The following is a 21,469-nucleotide window of genomic DNA, read 5'->3' as shown; positions in this document are numbered from 1 at the left end:
AAGATTGTCTTATCTTAAGAAAAGAGGCTGTTTGTAATGATCTTTAAGTAATACTCCTGCTTTTGGTATCTCTATGTACAGTTAGCTGTATTTTAAAAATAAATACTTCATTAATAATGAGCATAAGAATTATTTATCCCCAAGGCTAGAACTATTTTAAAAAACAAAACAAATACTATTTAAAAAATTTACTCAGACTTCAAGCACAAAGTGTAAATCAACAGAAGAAAATTGGAGTATGACATGGAGATTTAAAATAGTGATGTAACAGTCTTGCCTTTGAGAATTAAAATAGAAAGATTGAATAACAACAACAAAAAAACCCTGTATAAAAGTGTGAGAGTTAGTCTCATTTATATATCTGTGTTAATTCCTCAGAATACCTAGGTAAATTGCCACCTATAGTTTATAGAAGTTTATAGATTGATTAGAAAAAGAAATGTGAAATATTTGATTACTCCTGCTTTTCATGCATTTACTGACACTAATATTGTTGTTCTTTTCTGTTGCATTTAACCCAGGTAAAGAGAGTCTTTTAATAACTAATACTGACCATATGTGATTTGCAGAAGTTCACATTTACATATTGACAACCACATACAGAATTAATCACAGGCACTTTGAGGAATCTAAAATGAGTCTTTTATTACATCATGGGATGTGAGTTCAAGGATATGCTAACTGAAGATAAACCATAAATTAGGGAAGATTCTGGTGTAGCCAAGAGCACTTTAGCCTGAAATACAGCAGATTTGAATTCTTGCTCTAGTTCTAATTTTAGTTCTAGTTCTAGTTCCAGCTCCAGTTCCAGTTCCAGTTTCAGTTCTAGTTCTAGTTTTGGCCAAATTATTTAACATTTCTGCAGTGAATATATTTATCTAAATGATGAAGGAGTTATACAAAATCACTTTTACACTTAGCTGTGTAGTTCTATCAGAATCTCTTGTGAATTTATTTTAAAAAAATCCATGTGTTGAAAGTATGGGTCTCTTGACTTAATGAAGATATTTACCATGTTTGTTTTGCTATATCAAACTGATAGGCTCTTGTCAACTCATCCAGGTGAGCCTGCAGCATGGGTTGCATCTCTTCCCGTGGGGATGGAGTAAGAGTTGCAGTGGACTGCTGTCCAAAGGAGACGGCAGGAGAAGAAGCCACGCCTCGGACAGGAGGTGTTGGGACCCTATCATCGTCTTCTTCCAGTTCATCTTCCAGACCTTGATGTAAGTAAGTTTGTACTGGCAATGGTGGGCACCAGCTATCACTGTCATAGCTGAAATTAAATGAGAAAAATATGCACATTGACACAAGTACACATACACACACATGCACGCAATTATACTGGCAGTAAGTAGCAACCACATGGTATCTGAAATGCTCTCGCAGTTTCTTTCTTCCTGAAGCTGTTGGTGTTACCACAGTAAATCACCTGGCTGTTATCTTAACTTCTAATTGTAATTACATCTGTTATCTCAATATCTTAATTTATTCTTAAAAGACCTTATTAGCTAATTGTTACCCCACAGTTACAAGAGGCAATAACTTCCCAACAAACTTACTCATGTGAAAAAACCAAATTGCTAATTAAAGACAATTAATGAATTTAGTGCTCGTAGATTTAACTACTTCCTTCGCCTGTTCATACTTGTGCACCAACATTACATGCCAATATAGCTGACTGATTATCTAAGAAGTATTGGAGAATTTTACTTATTCTTATTCTAGATATCTGACAACCTTTCATTCCATATGTCATTAAGACTATGATATAAATGCATTCAGTATCTCTTTGATTCTCCTAATTTTCTCAGTAAAAACCAATGTTCTTTATCTTGTCATCCAAATGCAAAACATAAAATGGGAGTTCAAAACCTTGCCCTATAAAATAAAAATGATACTTCTATTGTAGTAAAAAAAAGTTTAGCATGCGATCTATCCTTTTAAAAAATTTTGAGTGTAAAATATAACAATTATTTAAAATTTTTTTAGGGACTGTGGTCTGCGAATATAGAAAATTAATCCAAAAAGTTTTAACCATGAGACAAAATCAATAGCATTTTTATTTCAATTCTCTGTAGTCCGAATACTTTCAGAAATCAAATAGATTATAACATCCTTTTAAACACAGACAAGGAAAAGATAAATAATATTATTGGATATAATGGTCGTATAAATTCAACCTCTTAAATATCTAGTGAATCTTTCTCTTACACTTCATCCCCACTCCCACAATCACACATCAGTTTCCTGCTGTAAACTAGCTCATTAGCTTTCTCCTACTCTTCTGGTATCAACTTCTCTTCCACCCTTTCTCACCCACATGCAACAGAATTATGTCTCTAAAATCTTCATTCACATCATGCTTAAGCCTAAAATTATTCAGTGATTATAACTAGCATTATTTAAAAAAAAAAGACCTCTCCAACTCATTAGGTGGGTCTAAAAAACCCATCCTCATCTGATAAACCCAACTTTCTAGCTTAATCTCGCACTATTTCCTCAACATCCATATACTCTATTTTTTTCTAAAGTCTGCCTCTGTTTATGACTGTTCTTAATCACTTGCTTGTAAGTGCCTACTCTTCCTTCAGAGTCACTTCAAATGTCATCAGTTTCGTGAAGTCTTCTCTTCCCCACTCCAAATGGAATTAATCGCAATTCCATAATACTTATATTGTGGTACTCCCCATATTATATTGAGATTATTTGTTTCTGTGTCTCTTTTCTCCCACTATTTTGTGAGATTCTTAAATTCAAGAAAGCTGTAATTCTCAGCTACTTCTTGTACCTAGTACAGTTTCTCGTACATGGGAGCTATTCATTAGGGAAACTGTGGTATTAGTAAATATCAGAAATCTACATCTGTAGTCTTGATCCTTCTTACAAACAGTAACTCATAAATGTCCGGATGATTCTTGAATATTTCACTTGAAAGCCTTTTCATTTATTCTGTTTAAAAGCTGAATTTATCATAAACTTTGAACTTGTATATTTATATTGGTGTTATTCATAATTGCCAAAATGTGGAAGCAACCAACATGTCTTCCAGTAGGTAGATGGATAAATAAACTGCAGCGTGTCTCCCAGTAGGTAGATGGATAAATAAGCTGCAGTACATCCATGCAATGAAGTATTATTCGTTGCTAAAAGGAAATGCGCTGTCAAGCCATAGAAAGACATGGGAGAAACTTGAACGCATATCACCAAGTGAAAGGTCTAAAAAAGGTACACACAATACGATTCCAACTACTTGACACCCTGGAAAAGGCAACACTATGGAGACAGGAAAAAGATGACTAGTTTCCAGAGGCTAGATGGGAGGAAGCCATGGATAGGCAGAGCACAGAGGAATTTCAGGGCAGTGAAACCACTCTGTATTGTACAATAACAGTGGACACATGTATTACATTCGTCCAAATCCACAGAACGTGCAACACAGAGAGAACCCTAATGTAAACTGTGGACGCTGGGCGATGATGATGTGTCACTGTATGTGCATCATTTGTAACAAATGTCCCACTCTGGTGGAGAATGTTGATAGCTAGGGAGGCTATCAATGTGTGGGGGCTGGGATAAATCTGTACCTTTTGCTCAATTTTGCTGTGAGCCTAAAAGAGATGTAAAAATAATCTTTATTTAAAAAACAACTATAAATTTATTTTTTTGGACAGTTATGTGTCAGGGTCCTAAATCTATTTCACAGAGCATACACTTCAGTGGGGAAAGCTGATATGAAACAAATAATCAATGATGCTACAAAAGCAGAAAGCAGGAGGTCTAAACTAGTTTTGGAGTTGGGCAGGGCTATGTTGACCACCAGTAAAAGGAATATTTTAAGCAACACGTGTGGAAGCCCAGAGGAAGAGAAAATAATTTGAAGAGTTCAAATACTTCCCTAAATGCCAAAAGCTGGCAAAGAAAGAAGAAAATTGGCCATGGAAGAAGCAAGAGAGTTAGGGATAGGCTGGTCACTGAAGGCCTTGTCAGCCCCTACAAGGAGTCTGACATTTTCCTGCGGGCGACAGATAGTTACAGAAAGGGTTTTTGTTTGTTTTTTTCGGGGGAATAATAGCATCTTTGGATGTTCAATTTCCTTAGACCCCTAAACTCTTTTTCCCAAATTCCAAAGATTCTTCCTTCAAAGCTAGTTATCATTTTAACTCCTTTATTTTCGTTCCCATGGCCATTTTCTTCTCTTGAGGAGGCTACGCAGTAAATGAGTTGCAAGATCCTGTTTCAGAAGTCCTGCGCAGTTTGATAGCAGTATTTCCTCCTGAATATCTATTATAATATTAGACATTATAAACAACAGACACACACTAGTGTTACAAATAGCAATTTTTATACTAGAAAACACCATCATTTAAACTGTATTCCCATTTAATTGACTATGTAATCAGTGCTAATCTGAATTGAAAAAACATACTGCTCTAAAAAATTGGTGCCTTTTTTATCTGTTTTATATGTTGGAGATCACAATTAAATTTCACATGGAAAAAGATCCTATTGCTTTAAAATATTGTAACTCACTGTCCTGGTGGGATTTGCTGCTTTTAGTTTTTCCCATCCTCTAATCAATCTTGCCTGCCACTTACAAATTCATCTATGAAAACAACAGAATGGTCTGAATAAAAATATTTACTTTTCTTTATTCCAACCATTGACTATGTCTAAGCCGCAATCTACCTTTTCAGACAGATTTTACAACAAGAATCTCCTGCTTGAATAAATCAGTTTGTTTTCATCTTTCTATTTTTTCCTCATCCTGGTGCATTTATTTTTAAGAACAAACTTATTTGCAGTAAGCTGTACTCCTCCAATTTTACCTATCTTAATCTTATAAATCCTTCAAGCCACAGGCTAAATCCCATGTCTTGTATGAAGATTTCCTTGATGAGGCCAACCAGCTCTCATACATTACTCTTCTGAACTTGCATTGACAATATATTAGCACATTTTTTTGAAAATTGATTGTATACAGTCTTATGTCATTTTCAGTGTTGGTTTCTGTAACTGTTGACTAATTTATTTTAGTATTTAACTTTTCACATGTTTATAATACCTTTTCCTCAAGTGCATTACAGTTATGACATTGAACTATTCTTGTTTTGTTACATCTAATACAACACCTTAAAAAGAGCAAGTCATAAGTGTATGTAGTGATTTGATTTGAAAACACACAAATCATTCCACTAATTAGAATGCTTTGGGTTTTTTTCATAATGTATTTATCTGACTTAAGCCACACTATTAAGTTAAACAGAAATACATAAGAGGAGGCTAATCAAGAGAACTGTCAATTTTCAATATGAAATGTGCTTGCTTCATAACCAGATATAATTAAATTTACTTTGTAAATCTTACTACAAAAGAGTCCTTTTTTTTTTTTGCCAAAAAGTAATAGGAGCACTTTCCTTACTTACACTTGTTCGTTGCCAAGGATATCATACCTTGGAAAAAAGAAACAAAATGTTTACATATTCAATTTTTCAAATGGAAAGAGTCTATTATAATTTCCTAAGATTTTTCTGAAACCTCACAGGTGGTAAGATATCCTTACTTTTGAAAATCTAATGGGTATATACACATGAAATGAAAATTCACAGAGAATATATTAGAAGAAATATGTGTTACATGCATCATGTGCTAAGAAAACATAAGAAAAATTATAATTTGGTGCACTCAATTCATTTTTACTAATCAAATAATGTCAGGCCAAGGAGAGCCTAACTATATAAATATTGTTTTTGACATCAGTCAGATACATTGCTTAATGCATTAATTAACTAAAACATATTTCATTAGCTATTGTCATTAACTAGAATTAATGCTATCACTTTTTTTTTTTTTTTTTGAGACGGGGTCTCGCTCTGTGGCCCAGGCTGGAGTGGGCGGCGCCATCTTGGCTCCCTGCAAGCTCCGCCCCCGGGTTCCCGCCATTCTCCTGCCTCAGTCTCCCGAGGAGCTGGGACCACAGGCGCCGCCACCGCGCCCGGCTGGTTTTTTGTATTTTTAGTAGAGACGGGGTTTCACCGTGTTAGCCAGGATGGTCTCGATCTCCTGACCTCATGATCCGCCCGCCTCGGCCTCCCACAGTGCTGGGATTACAGGCGTGAGCCACCGCGCCCGGCCTATTGTCACCAATTTTTCTGTGTCTTTTTTTTTTTTTTTTTTTTTTTTGTAAAGATAATTTAGAACAGGAAGGAGCAAATTCTTTACCCCTTCGGGGATAGCGAAGCTAAAAAGTGTCCACAGATCCGTCTACTTACCATGTGCCAAAAGAGGAAAAATGGAAAAAGAGATAAAAGAAAAGACTAAAAGAACCTGAAAGAATAAATGAAGGAAAGTTGGGGCACGGAGTGTATCATATGAAGGAGAAGAATGGTCTGTTATCTCTACGGTGTTCATGTCTTAATCCATTGCAAGCAAGAAATACTTAGCTTTCATGCAGTTACCGAAGACGGATAAGAAAGTAACAGATGACACTATAAATTTTATGAAGTGTAGCTCTGTTTATCTAGTTTCCTTCACATTTTACAGATACACATCTTATTTGAGTGAGAGAATTTCAACTTTTTCTTGTAGTAACATTGAAAAAGACTGTGAAAATGCTGCTAATGCCAAACCAAAGATCTTTTGATCAACCTTTCTGGGACAAGGTTTTGTTCTCTGACTTATTGTCAGTGAACTATGAGGCATCATATTATTTGTCTTGCCTGGTGAATAATGATAAAGATGACAACAAATCAATGTTGCATGTGAATGAACCTGTAAAAGGCCAGACACAAATACCAAATTACTAATAAAAACACAATAAAGTTCAACACTGGCAGAAGCTTGCCAATCTCCAATTGCAGTAGCAAAGAAAAGCCCCACTTTTCAATTTAATTACCATTGAATTCTTCCTAGAATCATATGACTATAATAAAATGTACTGTATTTATAGTTAGGGATTAATACATTTTGACATATTTTTGTCAAGCTGAGAGAAGAATATTGAAGGGATAAAGCATTGCCTTCATTGCTATATTAGTGAATTAACAAATAATTTTCTTCTTTGGGTAGCTGGTAACTTTTGATATTCTGACACTTTTTATTTTATTTTGATATTTATTTTGATATTGTGGGGAAAGGCTTAGAATGAAAACTGATGATAGCTAAGCTTTTTAGAAATAATACTAAATATTGTAACAAAAAACTAGAGACAATATTTTCAAGGTGATGATTACCATTAGCTAGGTATATCTCCTAAATACTTACCTTTCCTCCACCCCATTGCCATTGCTTTGTTTTATTCCCCTATCATTTACATGATATTAGCCATTCTACTGTGATATTCCATGCTTTATCTACCTGCCCCAGCCTCACATCCTCCAATCCATCATCTATACTCAAACATCAGAACTCCAATGTGACATACAAAGCTTCACAATTGGCTTCAAAACATCTTCTTAGATTATCTCCTACCCTAGGCAGTTTTCAAACTCAACAAGCCTCATACATCAGTGACAAATTGATAAAGGACACAGACAAGCAATGAAGTGCAACATGAGGAGTACTACAATAGAGCAGCAAGCATTAGGAATAACAAAAACACGCAGGCAAATAACCTTCCCTAAAAGAGGGCGGGAATTCAGAAGGAGGACTAACGGGGCTCTTTGCTATTTCCTGTTTTCTCGTCTTTCATTGTATTATATTTATAGTCTTTTTTTTTTCTTTTCTTTTTTTGGTCTTTCGCCAGGGAAATTTGTCTCCATTCGCACAGAAAATCACAACAATAGTAAAATTTTGTTATTGCTGTTGACTAACAATCTACTCTAATGCTAGACCACTTTTGGACAGAGACATTTTCTTGTTATCTTTGTCCTTATTTTTGGCTCCGTGCCTGGCATCCAGCAGCCACCAAATGTTTTTCTATTATTCGTGAATAAATGATTCTAGATTCACCTCAAAACTTTACTTCTACAAGCTTTCCCCAGGCTTCCCTGGTATATATAATTGCCCCTTTCTGTAGGGAAATTATTAGTTCTTCCACATTGCTCAGCTAGTGCTTATCATACAAAATTGTGTTTGTGTGTGTGCATGTGTGTGTGTCAGGAGCAAGACAGTGTTTAGTGTCTGGTCTCTAATAAGTATCAGGAGCAAAAAAAGTATCTGAAGTTTTCATATTTTGTATATCAAGAAAAGCTTAAATCTGAATTATGAAGGCTCTAAATTACAGAAAAATTTTCTAGAAGATCAATTTTTAAGATTTATTTTGTGAATTACTTAATATTATGAACAGTAGAATACTGTACTGTGTTCAATAATCTTTCTTTTTCAGTATCATATGGTTCACCAATTAGAAAACATAAAAGTATAAAGAATACATCAAAAAATGGACAAAATCATGCCAAAATCTATTAATTTGTATTTGTTTTTATATTAACTTTAAATATGTGTTTTTATTATAAACAATTAAATAATAATTTTCAAGTGTTAGCCTTTTAAAAACTGAACTCAAAAAATAATGAAATTGAATTTTGTTGTCAATATTACTGACTAAGATCTAACCACTATTTTTAGTAAGAATTATAACTTTTTTTTAAGCAAATACTAGGTATTTAAGACAAACAAAAACTTGAAGGTAAGTGACTCAAAAAAACATATACATAAACATAAAGTTTCCAAATATGTAGAAACAATTTTGTGTTTTATATCTTAATTATACTGAAAATAATTTGTGTTAAATCATAAAAATTTGTTTCATCTATTATTTCATGAATATTTCCAATTCCACTGCAAGATAATAAAATAAAGTGAGAAGTTTAGCATTGATTTTGAATTAATTAGTTTTATTGCAGGGGGTTACAGAAATTACTATAGTCTATGTATTATTTAGTAGACTCAATGGGGAAAAAACCCTCCAAATTATCCACAGTTTTCATGTTATATGAGTTCAAGACTTTATGCATATAAAGCTTAACAGCACTACTTTCTCTTCCCATTTTACAAGTCCCCATTTCTGTATTCTCTGACTTCAACTTTTAAAATGCAGATTTCTAAGCTCTGTAATAATCTTTTCTTGTGGAATATACAGCTTTGGTCTTTCTTTGTTTATGATTCATGTGACACTGACACATTTATAACATTAATACAAATTAAGATCATCTACAGAATTTTATTTTTAAGTTAGAGAAAGAGGACACAGAATATGCTTTTAGTTTCCCATTTCAAATGTGAACTTAAAAGAATTAAAATAACAATATATGCATATATGATAAGTGCTACAATCTCAGAGAGACAAATGAAGGCTTTTGGAGGGAGAGGAAGACATAGACAAAAAATATTAGTGTGTGTGTGTATACATATATACATTGCATATATAGAGCATATATGTATATATATGTTATTTACCAAAATGCAAATGATATCATTAAAGGAAGCTAATGTTATGACATAGAAAATTCTAGTTAGAAAAATTAATCTGAAGACCTCAAAGACAAGAGTTATGTATAAATAAAAGAGGATGAAGAAAAAATGTATGAGCATGTATATGAGATTTTTTAAAGCAAGACAAAAAAAAAGCCATTATAGAAATGGATTTATTTTAATGTCTAAATATTTCTAAGTAAAAAAAAAATCCTGCAAAAAGAAAAACTGCTTTTATCTATATTTTTAGCTTACATAAAGGCCCAGTCAAAATAAACAGTGACCTGGGAATTGTAAGAAAGACAAAACATTCAGAATTATTAAACTGGAAAAGGAAACAGTATGATTTTTTGACCAGTGTTTTTTTTTTTTTTGATTTAGAGGATAAAAAGTATCAGTGTCTTTGTATTTAAAATCAATTAAGGCTTAAACTAACAGAGGAAAACCCACTCTTGTGAGACATTTGGGAAAGAATAAGGAAACTGGTCACATTTAAAGGCCCTCGAAGAAAATGCTGTAACTTAAAAAGGTTTCATTACAGAGTGTGCATTGGCTCTATGATTGTTCTGGCCCCTAAATTCCCATCAGAGCTGATGATTAAAGTTCTACCCACTGGCCAGGTCCCTACAATTATCCCATTGTGATGGAGCTCTACAGTGGCGCCCTGCTATGGCCAGACATCAAGTCATTAGAGAACTGCAAGGGATGATGAAGAAGGTTATTTTAATTCCCTTTTCAGCCCTTCTCAGGAGTGGCTCTTTAGTTCACAGAGCTGTGGGTACTTGCTTTCAAACTAACAAGCAATATTATAAATGGAGGCTGCATTATCATGATTGCAGACAATCTAAGGCACTTGAAGGCCAAGGATTCTCCGTCCTCAATATGTGCTGTTTTGTATTTACCAGCTAAAAATATATAGACAGCGCAAACAGTAAAAGAGGGGAAAATGCAGTGAACATGGTGGTGGGGGCCAAAGGAAACAGTAAGAGAACATAAGATGATGGAAAAAATGAACAACAGAGATGAGAGGAGAGCCTTGGCCATTTTGTTAGTATATAAAATATCTTTACCCATTTTCTTGTTGTTCTGCCGCATAGTGTTCCAGCTCTGTACCAGGAAGGGGCTGCACTGGGGGAGGAGGTAGAGGGACATTGGCCCAAGTGGATCCATTGTTTTTCTGTGGTTTAGAAGAGTTTTTATTTTTCTTCTTTTTTCCACCTTTCCCACCTGAAAGTAATAACGTATTTATTCAGAGATGCCAAATAGCAGAATAAATAGAATACATCAGACGCCAAGATGTATTTATGTTTCAAAACACCAGAATCAGTGTGTTGGAGTTGTTAAAAGCTATAAACAATGAAATGATATAATCAGAAAAACATTTTTATAAATCACTCAAAATGATACTTTTTTTTTTCCCAGTGCATTAACAGCAGAGCCGAATAAACCAAAAACACGGCTGCTGTATCAAAAGCATGCTTATTGATTTATTCACATCTGCTGCCTTCACATTTTCATTGTTAGAGGAAATAATGGGCCATAACAAATTCTTTTAAATGTCAAATTTTAGTACACTTATAATGCTCTTTTGCATAATCTCTCTCAGTGGAAAATGCAAGGTGTAAGGATCTAGGCTAAACTCTTTCTTTAGAATGTATTCAATTTAATTAATCAAGGAAGGGTACCAATTTTTATCTCGAAAGTAACTGATAAAAATCAATCAGCTACAATCGAGAAAATACCTGTAAATACTTTCCGAAGATACATTTTATAGACTTTTTACCTAATGAACGGCACAATTATTTTTGCATATGTGAATAGTTCTTAGCTATTTTAAGCATAACATGACATAACATTCCAAAAAGGAAGAAAAATTAATACAGTAATCAGTTTCAGTAGCATTGCATTACGAATGAATTCATGCGCAAAACATGACAAGAAAGTAAGTTGGCAGCATATGAGCCATATCTAGGATTACATGGAGCTTAATGAAATATAAAAAATATAATTTATCATTTGGACAGTGCCATGGTTTTTACTCTTCAAAAATTAAGTAGATAAAGCTTCTTCCTTAAAAGTGGACCACAGTTAGATGAGGAATGAGTATTTCTTGGAGCAGAATAACAAAGGACGTTTCAGGGGACATTATATAACTTCCGTGACTCCCACCACAGCCTACAGCAGTATCTGCCAAAAATCTTACTGATCCTTTGGACTTCATCTTTCTGGAACCACAAGTTGTGAGCAAAAACCATTTGAAGCAGGGCTATTTAGCAATATATTATAGTATCACTAGAAGCCTACTTGTCTCCTTACTTCTACCAATTACTCATGTGCATCAGCCATATCGAATATTATGTAATTTAACAGGAACATATTTGAGCACCAGGAAGTGATAAAACTGTTAGACTAGATATATACTTTATTGCCAGTTATAAAATTGTGTATGTTTTCCACATAGCATGTGCACCTTCGCACACATTTTGAAGAACATCCCTGCACACAAATTGCTTTCACCTTGACTTTTATTGTACTTGTTTGGTAGAATAAAAGATTTTAAGAGGAAGGAGAGCAGATATCTTTTGCTTAGAGGATAAGGTTTCGCATCTGGGTTTACAGACCAGCTTCCCACTTACTGGATAAGTTACTCAATAGTTACTGCCTACATTTTGGCACATGTAAAACAGATATTGAGTTACTACTTCTTTGAGTTACTTTGAGAATTACAAGAGACAATGCGTATCAACTACTCAGAATGGACAGAACTTTCAATAAATGCCACTCATTTGTGTTCTTTCTTTCCCATATCCTCTATCTTAGAGCAAACCCAGCTCCTCTTATTTCTAAAGCTTTCTTTATTCGCAACTTCTCCAGGCCCCATGAGTATCCCACGAACAGCCTGACTCTCAGAATAAGAATAAACTTGCTTGAATATAAATCTGTATTGTTTGTCTTTAAGGCAGATGAACCTTAATCCTTTGTTTCCTGATGAGTCAGCAAAATTACAACACAGGAACCATTTCTTCTGTTGTAGTATCAGAACTCTATTTCAATGATTAAAAGGGGACTAGATTGGGCTACTTGTCTTCCATAGCTTTCTCTCTAGTTGCACCTCCTTTATTCCTTATTTATTTAAAAATATACAGCACCTTTCGTTTTCCATAGTACTTTCAGAAATGTTAGGTGGTCACCACCAGAACTGAGTAACAGAAACAGACAAGTTCGTGCATCTCCGTTTTATCAATGAAGAAACTGAGGTTCATTCTGAGTGTCACATGGTCCATATTCACCCAGTAAAAGAAAAATCAGAATTCAGAGTGCAGCAGCTTTCTTTACTGGAAATTACTACTTCTAGAGCCCTGAATTCTGCTGAAGTCATTGTCCGAGGTTCAAGAAAGCCATTCATTACCTACTCTTCCAAACAGACTTAAAAATGTATTTTGGAAACAGGGGCAATTCACAGAAGACGTGTGAGGGCTTTCTATTCAACAATCACTTTCTCTTCTTTTGAGGAACTTTCTGCTCTCTCATTATGGGCAGTGCATGCAGGATTACAAATCAACACACCTGACTTCTTTTAGCCATAAGCAGTGGTAGGTTCACAGCATGGTGGAGAGCATACGACAGAACCAAAGCCACTTATACATTCTCTGAGATCTGAACCTTGAGTGAAGTAAGCCACAGTCTGTTGCTGTTACTTGCAAACAAAGAACCTTCAATCATTTTAAGGTGGGAATTGCCTATATTATCTTTTAAGGGAGTGTATTTTAATGACTTACATATATAAATTCTTTGATTTGTGTATATATTAATATATATGTATATATACACTTTTTTTCCCTTGAGACAGGGTCTCACTGTGTCACCCAGGTGGAGTGCAGTGGTGCAATCACATCCACTGCAGCCTCAACCTCTCAGGCTCAAGCATCCTTCTACCCCAGCCTCTCAAGTACCTGGGAATACAGTCAAGTGCCACCATGCTTGACTAATTTTTGTATTTTTTTTTAGAGATGGGGTTTCACCATGTTGCCCAGGCTGGTGATTTTATATTTTTAATGGTTAGATTTTTAATGGAAGTGCTCAGAACTTATGTATTGAATAAATATTAAGTGTTTCAAAGAGGGTGACACGCTCACTCAAATAATTCAGAAATGTCCACTTTTATCACTGTGATTATTTTAAATTGCTTACATTGCTATGCACAAATTAGGAAAATCTTATAATACCATCTGACTAGCTCTCCACAGGGTAGTTTGATCTTAAATTTAAGTCTTAGGAAACACACCTGTGATTATAAGCATAAGACAAAACCCTAATATTAAACTCAATTGAGCTAAACTAAAAAGAGAATAATCACTTCACTCTCACCTACTAAAGAATGCTTTCTATCATCGATTTAAGTAATTTTGTATTCAAATGTAGATGAAGTAGTTAATATAATTCATAGATATATATAAATGTCACTCAGGAGATTAATGGATTTGAAAAAGCACTAAGCACTATTGTGAATTGTATTCTGCTCACAATCACTCAAAAGACAACTTTTACAACTTGGTGGTAGCAATCAACACATATAGAATCAGCACATATAGAATCAACACGTATAGAATCAACACATATAGAATCAACACATATAGAATACTTAAAGAAAGAAAGATTTTTAAAAGTCTTATGTAATCCATGGATTACAGTATATAGATTTATTTTTACGTACTGCATGTGACTTTGCATATCTTTAATGAAATAAAAAGGAAGCCCAAGATAAATTACTTTTTAATTATTCAGAACAATTGTGAGACTTATTATGAAAAAATGGCAGTCTAAATGACATATAAGGTCATTACAAAAGTTCTCCTATATTATCAAACCCGTTTAAATTCATAACAGATGTTTAAAATTTTCTAGATTCTACAATATAGCTAATTCTACCAATAGGCAAGAAGAGCAAATGACCCATTTTGAAGGGAAGAAGGAGCATTAACATTTTCAGACTGAAAGGGTTCCATCTCCTGAGGAAAAGTAATTTAGAAAATGTTACCCTAATGATGTGAAAAGTTTAACTCTTTATGGCTTTGATGCCTGGTAGCCTGTGGCATGCCATAATACACTATAGTCTTTTACAAATAACCTGTAATTAAAAAATAAAACAAAATCTCAGTACAAACAAATAGCATATAGTTAATTCAAACAAATTAGACAAGTGGGGTCATGGAATAAATTAGAAATGCACAAAGTCATCAGCCATACAATGTAAATGTCATGGTTGAAAGTTAGAGTGTGTCTACTACAACCTCCTCATTTTACAGGTAAGGATCTTTGGGCCAGGAAAATTTCACACATAAGTCATTACAATAGGTATATATTTTTGTCCAGTAAAGGTGTTTCTTTCCATTTGTGCTATATGATACTGACATTATAGATTGTCAGTTTATCTGCTATATCTCAAATACATCTTAAAATTTATACCATAAAAGAATTATCAATATCAAAGATTGTATGATTTTTTGGAAATTAAATATTAATTTCCCCTATTAGCTTTCTTGTACAGTGCAGTAGAATACCATTCAATAGATAACAAATCCTATTATATGGTATTTTGAAATCGTGTCCAAAAATAGGAGGTCACATCAATGATATACTAATATTATGAAGCACTCCAAAATCATTTCCATTTTAGTTCATCTTTTGGTATCTATAACATGGAATTGACTTTCATGTATGATCTTTTTATCACAAAATTCTCTTTACTCTGTTCTTTAATGAATGGTATTTAGTAGAATGGCATAATTTTTCTTTAAATATATCCTCATAGGGTTAGTATATAAAAGGGGACAGTGATTTTTCTCTTCCCTTTTATCCCACCAAGGCATGATTTCATTAGCATAAACCGTTGTCATTTGACAGATAAATGCCTGACAGTGAGCTGTGATTCAGTATATCTTCATGGTTGTTAGGAACACAGGTCATATGCTGGTGACAAACAAATATTTCTCCTTACTGTGATGAGACCAACCTGAGAGACTGCCACTCCTTTCTGAGCTGTTGTGAGAGCTGGTGGTGCTGAAATCCTGAGACTGGTTGTGTGGCATTCTATTAGACAATCCCTCAGCCAATCGGTAGTCAGGAATGTAAAGTAAGGCTAAGGGTTAAAGGGCAGAGGTCATAGTGGCATCATGTGATTAGTTCACAGCACAAGCCCATGCAGAACATGCAGTTAGCAACTCAGAAGCAGATGTGGGAGAGCGGAGGAATGTTTTGTCTACCCTGTCCTAATGAAAGTAGAGATGGATTGTTGATCATTATGTTGAAAAAGAGCTAAAAGATGAAACCGATTGGCACTGGTGTGTGGTGGAGGTGGCGGTGGTGGTGGTGGAGGTGGTGGTGGTGGTGGTGGCGGTAGGAATTATTCAAGTTACTGGAAACATGCCGATATCTTTTTTTAGTTTAGGTGGTAAACCTGGTAATGAATCACTAAGTCGAACAACAAATACTACTTTCTATGTCATGCACAAATGATATGAAAATAACTCCTCAGGAAACGAAAACCTGACTCACCGTTGTTACCTTTGTTCTGATCAGGTAGAGAATAACCGAATCCCATCAGATCTGTTTTTTGCTGAATTGAGCTTTTCCACTGTGGATCAGGCAGATCGACAGCCAATTCATGTATGCTGTTGGAATGCAAGATCTGCGTCGTGGCATATGGGGTGGCCTGTGTTATCTGGCTGGAACTGTTGTAAGTGGTTTTGGTGGTGAAGTCAATGCTGCTGTAAATGGCTCCATCCGAGAGCATCGTTGCTGTTTTATCCCCTTGGCCTGGAACTGGTGGCAGCACGTCTGTGGTGAGGTGAACACAGGGAAACGAAACAATTTAACGAGGCACCGGAAGCCCAAACAATCAGGATTGAAGATGAAAAATAAGTGTGTCGCACTGCACGTTTGCATTTCAGCTGAGATGGGCTTCATGAGCCACTGAAGGGTAGATGATGTACAACCATCGCCAAGCTATCAGCCTCAGTGACAGGCAGGCCTACTGCTCGCCCTTCACGTCTCACTGCTTAAAACACCCTTCCCCCCATTTTCTTTAACCATGAATGAGACGGTTGGCATACTTCACTACTGAAAACTGCTTTCAGTTGTTCACTCTGTGTTAGAGCCAAGGAAAGCGTTAGCACTTTACAGTAGCAATGATAGCGAATCCACAACCCACAGATGAAAAACGCCTCTTTATCCCAAGAGACGTGGACGACAACGGCTGAATATGTGCTAACATTTCCAAAATTATACCCCACTGACTATCAAGTACATTTTTTGAAGTTATAACTTGCCACTTATTGGTGTGATTTCATTGCTCCAGAAATGGAGAATGCATTCTTTTTTCTTGAATAACAAAGGGAAATTTTCATGTATAAGTCATTTTCACAATATAGCAGAATTTAACTATAGAAAAAGCAGTCTCCGTGATCGGTGACTTCAATTTATGCTATCAACTCCGAACTAGAGAATTACTCTTTCATGTTGTAATACAGCTAGAGCAAAATTAAACTTCAGGAACAACACTGAATATCAATCAGTCCATTTTTCATTCTGGTATGCTGAATTATTTTTACATGATGCTTTACAATTCAGAACCGCCGCCTCTCTCCTGAGCTCCTATTTTCCCTTTTTGGAAGAAAGATACCGAGTGTATCTAAAATAGAAATCACTAAATAACACTATTTTTAATCATGTAGAGTTAAAATGAATCTAATTATTATATAGTACATTTTAAAATAAACTATCTTCTGAAAGCTTCATTTCATGGGACTTGAGGTCATGAAATCACTTCATTCTTTCATTATAGGACATTTTCAACTATCTTAACACTTTTAGATTAGCTGATGCTCAATAGCACCTGAAATAACAATTCTTACAGAAATATTACTTTTGCTTTTGAATTTCACCTAAGCTAAAAACTGTCTAGCAACTGTAGACAGAAATGTATACTGTATTTTTTACACTGTGTAACTTAAATCTTTATGAAGGTTTTGAAGTTTGGAACTTGTTTTACAATTGAGTGGATATGTACTTAAGACATTGAAGTAAGTATCTTAAATGTGTATCAGTGAAATTGTTAAACATATTTAAACTTATAATATTTCACCAGGCTGTATGAGCAAATAACATTATTTTTGAATTTCAGAACTTCACAACTACTTTCTTGCCCTTCTTTCTTTGAGCTATGTACTAATTACAAAATTTGCTGTTAAGCATATTGCATTCTCAAGTGTTAATATTATTTTTATTTCTCAAACACTTTTAAGATGTAGTATATCCAAACTGGTGAAAAGAGATCCTTCACTCTGCGTGGTTTCTCAGACTTTTGTTTCTGCTGCTTCCACCATGTCCTTCACTGAGGAATATTAAGTGAATAGACATGATTCCCCAGCGTGGGCTCCAATTTCACACACTTTGAATTTAAAGTTCTTCAAAGCTTTAGATGTGGATTGCAAGCCATTTCAATGGCAAGCTTTTCAAATGACTGTGTGCTCAAATGTTAAACAATGAAGAAAAGCGGTCCAAGAATCTAATCCCACATAATATTGCTATACAACTAATGCTATGGCTCTGGAAATTGAATCTCTCCTCTCCCTGCTAGATAAAATTATAGTCAGCCTTCAAGTCTAAGTGCTTCTGTATTGATTTTTAGGCTGCATATTGTCTTCAGATATGATTTGATCATCCCTACATTTTCAAAAAATAAACTGAATTATATTCTAACATCGAAATATTGGAATGTTGTACATGAATATTTGGATGTTAAGGAGAGTCCTGTAATATTAGATGATTTGGAACTCTGGGCTGGCCTTCCTCCCAAAAGCCTAGACCTAAATAGGTGATGCCATCTTTAGCAGGTCTTTTTTCCATTTCCATTTATCGCAGTCCCCACCTACCAATCCTTCATGTTTGAGACTGTCTGACTAGGGCTTGTTAACACTTGTGTTGGAAACCTATGAGTTATACAAAGCCTTCCTCCACCTGGAATTGCTAATGCATTCTGTGGCTTTTCAGCACCCTGGTTATACTTGTACTCACATTTATTTCCTTTTGTTTTATATAATGATCTGTATGAATGACTGTCTCCTTCACTGCATCATAATGTCACTTGAAGACAGGCGCATATGGGATTTATGTCTGCATTTTCACAATTGCTCACCCAGTGTTTTGAAGAGAGTAAGCACTTGCTGACTTGAATGATTAAATAAATTTTTTATGGTTTGCTTTGATAAAATGTAGATTTATGCTATAATTAGTAACTTTATTATTCTAAGCACTATTTTTATTACATTCAAACATGTATTGTCATTTCATTCTTAAAGGGGAAATGTCAGTATCCATCCTTATTCTTCTAAGTGAATATGGTTATATAGTCATACATGTGAATCCACTTTTACAACAGAAAGCAGAGTTTTCTACAACCAGATGTCAAATTATTTATCTTGAGGAATCTTAGTTTATTGATCCTTAACATGGAAATATGATTATCTATTTCATACATTACTATGCAAGTAAAATGAATTAAAATATACAAAAAAATTTTAACAGTATTTCTGGCACAGAGTAAATGCTTAAAATGACTCTCACATGGATAAGGGACACAGTCAACCCTACAAAAATGTTGTCTTGGCCTTGCTGTTCATCTATGAGATATTTCACATTGTGAAAATGGAAGAAAAACCTTGCATATCTCCAAGTGTACCCTTTTGTGAAATTTGACTGAGACATTTTAGATGCCAAGTTAGCCTTGTGGAAACTGAAAATTCATTTTCTCCATCTGTAAGCATTTACTTCTTGATAAAACAGTAGCATGTCATATTATTTCAATAAAAATACAAGCGGTAAAAGAGGCAGTTATTCCTTGATTGATAAAAGCTGTGGGAAGAGAATTCCTTTTGACAAAATCAGTCTACATAGCAGGGGAGGGACATTTTTGTTTCCTGATGAGCAGGTGCTCAGGCACAGAAACTACCCATGGCAAAGTGATAGCCTACAGTTGACCACAGTCAGGTCACTTAGGGGAGGAAGCTACTACTGGAGTCTCTGGGCAAATGAGAGTCCTAAGTGGGGTGTGTTGGCTTACAGAAATGGAAGAGGAAGCTGAGGAGTCATATAACTTACTTTCCATTCTCTCACTCCACTGATGCCTGGTCATTGATGGTCTGCCAAACTTTGTGCTAAATATATATATATATATATTCCCCTTCTCATAGTTGGTACTGACAGAATGCAGAGTTATGCAATAATTAGTAGCTTCATTATTTGAAATGCAATTTTAAATGTAGTCAAACATAGTGGTAATCCATTCTTAAAGAGAAAAATGCTATGACTATTCTTCTCAGTTCTCAGTCAATCTGGTTATACACTCATGCATATGAAATCAACCCATCGAAGCTTATAATGGACTCAGAAAAATTTAACAGAGCCCTGAGCCTCCTTCATTAATTCTAAAAGTCCTGAAATCTTACAGCGAATTCATACGGCTTTACTTGGATCACAGCACTATTCTAATTAATCACTCCAATTTTCTACTGTTACTCCATTCTTCATCCAGCAGCAGGCTGGATGACTTAAAACAGTACTTGGATCCCAGCATTCTCCTGTTAAAAATCCATCAACGGCTTGTGATAACCCTCTGAACGAAGCCTAAACTCTTTATGTGACTTAAAAGGTCCTTTGTTAGCTATCCTTCTATGTTTCTTACCATTTCTGCTTCCTCGTACTTTATACTCAAGTCATTAGGAAATTCCTGCATTTCTCAAGTAGGTCAATGTCTCTTTTATTTCTGGAACTTAAAATAGAGCAATTTCTTTTCTACACACTTTTTTTTTTTCATACTTTTGACTCATTTTTAAGCTTGCTTCAGGTATCAACTTAAATAATACTCTGTTCATAGAGCTTTCTTACTCCCAATTGGTAGACATTCCATGTGGGGTTCTGGCAAGGCAGTTTAAGTATATTTAATGTCTGTATAATCTTCCACCAATGGAAAACTCACATGAACCTGCCAAGCCACACTGAGATCAGAGACCTCCCTACTCCTCTCATCATTCTCTAAACCAAGCTCTCTCGTATTGACTGGATGACAAGGTGAAGGCAGGGGAAGGTGGTAGTTTTTTACAGAAGGTTACTTCTGTCTCCTTACAAACCCACAGGGAGAGGACTCTGACACCAAATTTTGAAGGCTTTAGCATGTCATCCACTTAGTACTTTTTTGTGTGTGTGTTTTTTTTTTTTTTGGATACCAGTTATTAATTGTGGAACTACAGAAAAGTTCTCTCTCAAGATGTTATATTGACTTAATTGTCTATTTCTTACATGACATATTATATGAGGGCAAGGACCATCTTTTTTATATCAATATTAGATTCTATGGTCTTCCATAGTGCCAAGTACACAGGAGATGCTCAATAAATACATGTTAAATGAGAAAGAGAAGGGAAACCTCTAGTCCAAAACCATAAGCCCTAGTTAGCAAAATAGTTTCTGAGTTCAGTAATCTTGTACTAGTAATCCTGCAAACAAATATATTATAAATATTTATCATCTTGGTTAGTAATAGCTTCCTTAAAAGTTTGGTTTTACTCAAGGTAATAAAGACAAAATAGTTTCACATTAAAATATTTAGCAAATGTACAGCACTGTTGGTGCATATGTTTCATTAACTTTAATTATCGGAGTAAATATTCTCTGATATGTCTCCTTAAAAAAAATCCAGGAAGGTCAAAAAAAGAGAGAGAACTCAAATAACGTTATTTATAAAACACAACTTACCTCCACGGCCAAAATTTCCAATATCATTTGGGCCACTATTACTATTATTTACTGGCAAGCTTGTGGCTGGCCAAGAATCAGCAAGCCATGGATAGCTGGGATCACCAGCATTTAGAAGACCTGGACGGCTAAAACAGAGGTTACAAGGAAATCAGTGCATGGAGCTCAATGCAAGATTTTGACACCCATCTCATGCAATATAAAGGGTTAAGAAATCGAAGATATTAATTGACTTCAAATTAATATA

At 34.9% G+C, this 21,469-nt stretch overlaps 1 protein-coding gene across 6 annotated transcripts in view; it reads right to left on the bottom strand.

Annotated features, from left to right (window-relative positions):
- ROBO2 (roundabout guidance receptor 2) overlaps nucleotides 1–21,469 on the bottom strand; it is a 1,769,701-nt gene that overhangs the window by 30,712 nt on the left and 1,717,520 nt on the right. For all 6 annotated transcript variants that reach the window (XM_025376509.1, XM_025376508.1, XM_025376507.1 and 3 more), the window contains 4 exons: nucleotides 21,223–21,350; nucleotides 15,967–16,248; nucleotides 10,482–10,638; nucleotides 1,013–1,273 (listed from right to left, as the gene is read on the bottom strand). In XM_025376509.1, the coding sequence (XP_025232294.1) occupies nucleotides 1,013–1,273; nucleotides 10,482–10,638; nucleotides 15,967–16,248; nucleotides 21,223–21,350 (828 nt within the window). The remainder of the gene's footprint in view (nucleotides 1–1,012; nucleotides 1,274–10,481; nucleotides 10,639–15,966; nucleotides 16,249–21,222; nucleotides 21,351–21,469) is intronic.

Source organism: Theropithecus gelada, chromosome 2 (assembly GCF_003255815.1).
Source record: "Theropithecus gelada isolate Dixy chromosome 2, Tgel_1.0, whole genome shotgun sequence".
NCBI lineage: Eukaryota > Metazoa > Chordata > Mammalia > Primates > Cercopithecidae > Theropithecus > Theropithecus gelada.
This window is presented reverse-complemented; position numbering and strand designations above follow the sequence as displayed.